The following is a 5289-nucleotide window of genomic DNA, read 5'->3' on the forward strand; positions in this document are numbered from 1 at the left end:
ATACTGGTCCCCAGCACCACGGAGAGGTGCCTGCACATTGCTATGGAGCCATAGCAAGTCATTGGCGAGCCAAGTCTTGCATGACTGGGCGCATTTTTACAGTCACAGGGCTCATTGGCTGTGAGGGAGCACATTTTTACATACACAGGGCTCATTAGCTGTGAGGGAGCGCAAGTCTTACATCGCTGGACTCGTGGCAGCGACATCCGTGGTCACGGAAGCTCTGGAGTCCTTGGTTACGCAGCATCTCCCTGCGAGGATTGTTGTTCACGCAGACCTATCCTGGAATTTCGCACTTGGCTGATCACTGCTTATCTGACTATTTCCATATCGGCTTTAGCAGAGCAAGGGTCCACCTTCCGACTTCCCCGAAATTATTCCACCCTTAGCTTCCCTGCTCCACTATTGATCGAGTTCGGTTCGGGAGAAGCCTTCCGGGTGTTCCAGGCCATCCCGTGGCTTACAAACTGTAGCTTTGCTTCTTCAGATCATCAAGAGGAGGACAAAACCAGTATTACGCAGGCTTAGTCAAGACACATCGAGCGAAGGCACATGTTTTTCGGTAATCAGATCTCGTAAAGAGGTATTCGAAAACAGATTACCCTAGACACACTTGTTTTCTTTCTCAAAGACCCAGTAATGGGCCAGGTCTAAATCGCCAAGGTCTGAAAATACAATGAGGCCAATCATACATCTATGTTGCCTCCAAAAGGAAACAATGCCTAGTCGTATATAGCTTAGCGTTATCATAGTGGGGCTATGGGGCTATGAATGTGTATTTGAGGTAATCCACTAGACTGAAAACTCCGATTTTTAGGTGACGTTATATTGGGATCAACAGCCCGGGCTGGGGGCTAAAAAATCATAGCAAGAAGCTCCTTTTAAATCGCGTCGACTTGACTGTCAGTCAATATTTGAAAAGTTTGTTCTTCCGAAGACATCCCTCCGGTCGTTGCCATTGCAACCACAAGGACGAGTCGGGAGGAAGCCAAATTATTTGTGTTCTTGCCTCATTCTCCATCTTCTATCTGGCTTGCCATAATGCCAAATGCAACCAAGTCCAGTCGAAATTTGACTGATTTGTGTCGACCAGTTAAGAGACGACGTCTTCAACGTGAAATCGATACTATTCTTTCGGTGAGTCAGGCACTTCACCCTTAGTTCCCTCCTAGAAGACAAACTAACTCTGCTAGGAGTCCGATGGAACAATCGAGGACCACCAGCTTTGCGACCATTTGATCGACACCACTACAGATTCAAATAAAAGGCTCAGATCCGAACTCGCAGAAACCCGGGGGCAATTGGCAAGAGTTCAAAGAGACTACGATGAACTGGAATCTGATCACTCACAGTGTCCCTACTGGATTCAGAGGAACGAGTCTCTTGCTACGACTTTGGATGATCGTTGCGAGAAGCTCGAGAAAGAGAACGAAAGACTCCAAAATATTTGCGATGAGTTGACCTCTGAAATTCGACATCTTCGTACTCAAAACTACGATGAAGTCGACAATACGGATAGGGAGGGGCAGGATGATATTCAGTAACCATTTCATGAATGAAAGTCGAGTGATATTCGCAATTGGTTATTTTTCTTGGTCCGAGCTGCTCACCGGCTGAAGCTTTAGTTGAAAACTATGAGAGGTCAGATCGACCACAGAGGGGACGAGTACGTTGTGAAACGACTTCGTGCTCACTACAAGGATTAATAAGATTCTGTCCAACCATCGCCCCTTCTTCGCATGACCAAGCGTCTGGCAGTAACGAAGAATGCAAATATGGAGATGGCTATCACCAATTGCAGGACATCTTCGTTAGCTGACCGGCAAGGCCTTAGGATCGAAAGGTGATTGAAAGGCTCGTCACTCTTAGTGGAACGAAAACGATATGAGATCGTTGGTGTAGCAACCGAATGTGATATGCAGGCTACCCCCGGTTATATATTACTTTCCTCGTAGTGATACTTTGAGTATCGCGTTCCGCTTCTTAAGCGCGCTTAGGGTCACGCCAAGGCCTGTCATGACCGCCTAATATCCGTGGTCACAGCTATGCTGCTTTCATGGCGCGCAGCTCCGAAATCGGTTTGACGCTTCGACGGAGTCCCAAGACCACTTCTGCAATCTTGGTCGTGGAAGGACTGTAGAATCTACCCTGTGCTGCTTTTCCATATTATCCAACTATTTGGATCTACTGTTGGACATGTCGCCCACTTCCCCTCGCAACTCCCTCGGTAAATCCCTCAACCTTGGCAGTCCAGTAGGATGTGATCGGTTCCTAGGTAGGGATCCAGAGAGCCGCCGTGTTTAACTCACTGGTAAGATGCGGCCGATCTGGCCCACGTGACTACCTATTCCTACTGCCCAAAAGATTTAGGTGGAAAATCAAGAACGGGAGGCATTTTAAAGAGACTATCCACGAGCATAGGGAGCTGGTCAAGGGAAATGGGCAGGTAGCTCTTTACTTTCCAATCTTCGTAGTATGATCGACGATCCATGGCTCCAGCGTGGGGGCCAAAGTTAGAGAGGCCTGGCCAATCTTTAGGCGCTGACGGTGATCGAAACGGTCGGGATCTGCCGCAGCAGGGCCATATTCCGTACAACAATTTCAGAATTTGTGGAAAATAGCTAAAGGCATTGAGAAGCTCCTATCCGCACTACCCGATACGCCATACCGGCAGGAAGTAAAAGCGAATTCTTTGGGTTTGTCCATCGTTTGGTTGTACCCTGAGAAAGATACTTGGTCGCTAGTGGGTAGCCGGGGCAAATTCCGATATTCCCGATACGCCAAACCATCAACGGCCCGCGTGCCCGGAGATTGACTGGAATTATCTTGACCCTCTGGAGACTGTATATGGTTTCCGAGACCTACATCACTTGCTGCAATGGTAACATAGACCCTAGCGGTTTCCTAAGGATGTGGTCTTGCGCATTGGTGTACTGCATAGGGGCAGGTTAAATGAATTGAGCTGAGCAGTCCGGCTTCCTTTCTTTCGTTAACCTCTACGGTCAAGCGCTTGGGACGCGATTGTCTTTTCTTTTTCACCGAGGTAAATGATATATCAATCACGTCGCCTGTCCCTCTTTATCATACACGTTGAGTTTTTTTCAACATGCCCTCCTTGCTTTCACTTCCTCCAGAGATCGTCGCGCAGATATGTGGTTACCTCGCACTTAACGACCTACCTAGCGTTTATGAGCTGGCCCTAACAAGCAAACATTGCCACGCCACCGCTAGCAAATACCGGTTTCCCCATGTCAAACTTACTATCGTGACTGTGGATCCCAATCCGGGGACTCGGAGTTGAACACCAGGCTTTGGATTTTTGGACGACGCCAGCGGTCTTCCATAGCTGCATATTTTCATTCTTACGAAAATATTTTACTTTTACCTCAATCCAAGTTCAATTTCGACGAGGGGCCAGGGGAAATGATTTTACACACACATACTGTACCTCCAAGCGGGAAACTAAAAATAATACACCTCCTGGCTGAGTGACGAGTCGACAAATACAGTGATATTACTTGAAAGGTGGGATATCATGGCAGGTATCTAATAAAAATACAGTACGGTTACTGGCCTCCAATATTGTGGAAAAAGCAGATGGCATTAGACTTTGATGTTCGCGAAACATGAAGCAACTGACTTATGGTAGAGCTACCAAACTAAGGAAGGGGGAGGCTTGGAACAAAAATCAAAAGTCCACCACTCACTTGCGTCCTCACACAGCGAGTGAACTAAGACTTAAGAGACCGAAAATGACAACTTTAAGCGTAGGCAAACAATGACCGTTGACTGCCTTCATATCTAACAATCCATTGTAGAGCTCGGGAAGATCGACGAATCCGAAGAGGTCGCAGCGGTCGATGCCGCTGCCGCAACTGACACATGGCCGGATGTAGCGTCAGATGAAGTTGGCAGAGGTCTTGTGCTTGAAGTCGAGGTACATATACTGACACCGACGGTACAGGAGCTGCCCTTTTGAAGAGATTTATGGATTCTGCAGCTCGCTTCGTCTCCCTGGTCGTTGTGAAAGTAAAGCAGACCACTTTGATACACTTCAACCCACGCAGAATGTTGGTAAGAGCCACACAAATTGACTTTAACTGGGTTGGACTCGGATCTTGTATCATAGTGTTTTGTACTCAGATCTTGAAGCTGTTAGAAATGCTCTTCATCGTCAGTGGGTTTCTTACTGGAGCAGAAGGCGCCTTCAAGAGGTGCAAATGGCTCTGAGACACCAGTGCAGTTGAAATTTTCCGTGGAATACATGAAGCACTGGCCTTCATAGTCAATGATCTGAAGGGTCCCTCCGAGAGCCACTGAGATGGAAGTGAAAAAAGCCAGCAAAAGACTCATGTTCATACTGATCTTAGAGATGGACTATCAGAGTTCAGTTAAAAAATTGGGTTGTTTGCTGCCACGGTCATGGGGCGTCGTGCGCATGGGCATTTATAGTCTCAGCTCAGCCTCTATGGTTTGATTATAAACCATGCGCCATTCATAAAATTGAAGCCTATGCGGCCAGCAAGAACTTGACCTGGCTGAGACACCGCATATATGTGGAAAGAATGGCGTAGCTGCAAAAAAGCGATGCTCAAAGAGAAGCTGTGGTTTTGATTGAAGGTGGTTACACAGTCAAATTAGAGTAGGAAGATATCAGTTTGCGATCTAATCATCTGTCAGTTGTTACATGAAACCGTTGTGAAAGTCTCACCGTAGGTGGTGCATCCCATTGGTGGTGAAAGTTTCGACAGTCAGAAACGACTAGGCTACGGTTATAGCGGGCTCATTTCCTAGAGCACTTGGAGCGTTTTAAAAAGCATAAAATCCATATATCAAAAATAAATGAGGCCTAATCAACCCTTATGAGCTATTTTCAGTAACTGATATGAAACAAGTAAAAGCATGTGATGGTTACTGTAAGTAGGAGTGTCTGACGGACCGCAGGAAACCCGTACGAGGTATTAATGAGGGAGCCAACCATGAGGCAAAGTTGATGAATCGTGTTGAGAGGATCTATATCTATAAAATTCTGGGCATAATACACTGGGTATTCCCGAGTTGATCTGGTTGACCATACGAAACATAAGATTGAATTTGAGTGCTGCCGATTCTGCCTGGCTTAGTGGTTCAAGACCACTCTCAGTCTCCGAATGAATATCTTTGCGTGAATACGGGAAGATTCAAAAGGCAAGTACTGCGTAAAGTTTCTCGCTTGACGATCGTGTTGAGTATCACGGTGGTCAAAGCATATGGCGGAGACCACTACCAAGAGATATGTAAATAGATGAG

The 5289-nt window shown here is 46.7% G+C and overlaps 2 protein-coding genes across 2 annotated transcripts; both read left to right on the plus strand.

Moving 5' to 3' along the window:
• Nucleotides 1-1041: 1041 nt before the first annotated feature.
• PENARI_c190G08494 (uncharacterized protein) lies at nucleotides 1042-1544 on the plus strand (the record flags this gene model as incomplete). Its single annotated transcript, XM_022638113.1, has 2 exons — nucleotides 1042-1137; nucleotides 1194-1544. The coding sequence occupies 2 exons, from the start codon at nucleotides 1042-1044 to the stop codon at nucleotides 1542-1544; spliced, it is 447 nt and encodes a 148-aa protein (XP_022482031.1).
• Nucleotides 1545-3752: 2208 nt separating this feature from the next.
• Nucleotides 3753-4285, plus strand: PENARI_c190G02893 (uncharacterized protein; the record flags this gene model as incomplete). Its single annotated transcript, XM_022638112.1, has 4 exons — nucleotides 3753-3767; nucleotides 3821-3897; nucleotides 3965-4074; nucleotides 4179-4285. The coding sequence occupies 4 exons, from the start codon at nucleotides 3753-3755 to the stop codon at nucleotides 4283-4285; spliced, it is 309 nt and encodes a 102-aa protein (XP_022482032.1).
• Nucleotides 4286-5289: the final 1004 nt, after the last annotated feature.

The sequence above is a fragment of the Penicillium arizonense genome (genome assembly GCF_001773325.1).
Source record: "Penicillium arizonense strain CBS 141311 chromosome Unknown PENARI_contig190, whole genome shotgun sequence".
Lineage (NCBI taxonomy): Eukaryota > Fungi > Ascomycota > Eurotiomycetes > Eurotiales > Aspergillaceae > Penicillium > Penicillium arizonense.